The 1,182-nt window shown below is 61.1% G+C and overlaps 1 protein-coding gene across 1 annotated transcript in view; it reads left to right on the top strand.

The window, feature by feature from the left end:
• LOC114068097 (maestro heat-like repeat-containing protein family member 6) overlaps window positions 1-1,182 on the top strand; it is a 14,032-nt gene that overhangs the window by 11,973 nt on the left and 877 nt on the right. The window contains 3 exon segments of the mRNA XM_027904015.1: window positions 266-442; window positions 544-702; window positions 830-931. Of these exon segments, the coding sequence (XP_027759816.1) occupies window positions 266-442; window positions 544-702; window positions 830-931 (438 nt within the window).

Raw genomic sequence — 1,182 nt, 5'->3', positions numbered from 1 at the left:
ACTGCTGAGCACGGATCCTATGATGGTGAGGAGGAGAGGGCAGTTGGCCGAAGCCGTGCTGGAATCCTGGGGCAGGGCAACGCAGTCACTTTGGGAGCTGTGGCAGCTGCTCCCAGCTCTGCTGCCTCCCTGCTCAGCTGCCCGAGGCCTTTAGGACAAGCCTTTGGCCTTCAGGCCCGCGGCAGCACCTGGGGCTGCCCTGCCCGAGCAGGGTTGGCTCTGCAGCCGTTCCTGGCTTCACAGCACAGCCTTGTGTTCCTCCCAGGCCAAGAGAATGTGCAGCCTCTCGGAAAGTCTCATGCAGCTCCTGTGGGATGCAGATGTCGAGGTGGTTGAGCTGGCCTTGCCAATATTCCTGAATATGCTGCAGAGCAAAGACATCCTAACCTCCAGCCCCACCGCCCTGAAGCTGGCTGAGGCTCTGCGGCCACTCTTTGACAGTGTAAGGTTTTGTGCTCCCATTTGGGGGTGCTGGGTGCTGCCAGGAAACTGCTCCTTGTGGAGAAGCCAGTGCTGAGGTCTCTTCCTCTTCCTTTCCATCAGGACAACAGCCATGTGCAGATCCTCTCCATTCACCTGTTCCAAGAGGTGATGAAGTCGGGAGTGGATGAGGGAAAGAAGCCCTTGAAGATACATGTGGTCCAGAACCTGTTCCCATTCTTCCTCTACTGTGGCATGATGAGAACCAGCAAAGTGGCACAGGTGAGGACTTTCTAGGCTCTGGTGTTCCCGTGGCAGGAGGCTGGACTACCTGCTCCTGGCCTTGGTCCAGGGACACAGGTCCCATGGTGGGCTGTGGTGCCATCTCGTGGACTCTGTTGCTCTGCAGACCTCTCGGGAAGCGCTGCTTTGTGTAGCCAAATTTCTGAAGAGGAAGAATCTCGAGCAGCTGCTGAAGACAGAGCAGCCATTGAAATTTGGCGAGTGCCTGGTAAGGACGGACTCGAAGCCCCAGTCCCCGATGGCCCGAGTGTGGGGCTGGCACTGTGCCCATGCCCACTGCTGCAGCCCCTGTGGGACAGCAGCCTGCGCCCCAGCCGCTGCTGCCTTCCCTGGGGCGTGCGGGCTCCTCTGCAGCTCCTGTGCCCCCGAGCCAGGGTGCCGCTGGAGCCCCGGCCCAGCTGGGCTGTGGGGCAGGGCGGCCAGTGCTGGGCGCAGGCAGCGCCCGGCCAAGGGGCAGAG

The sequence above is a fragment of the Empidonax traillii genome, unplaced genomic scaffold, assembly GCF_003031625.1.
Source record: "Empidonax traillii isolate 1590-97213 ecotype Southwest subspecies unplaced genomic scaffold, ASM303162v1 scaffold1004:size452305, whole genome shotgun sequence".
Classification (NCBI taxonomy): domain Eukaryota; kingdom Metazoa; phylum Chordata; class Aves; order Passeriformes; family Tyrannidae; genus Empidonax; species Empidonax traillii.
The sequence above is the reverse complement of the archived record's forward strand: the minus strand, read 5'-3'. Positions and strand labels throughout refer to the sequence as shown.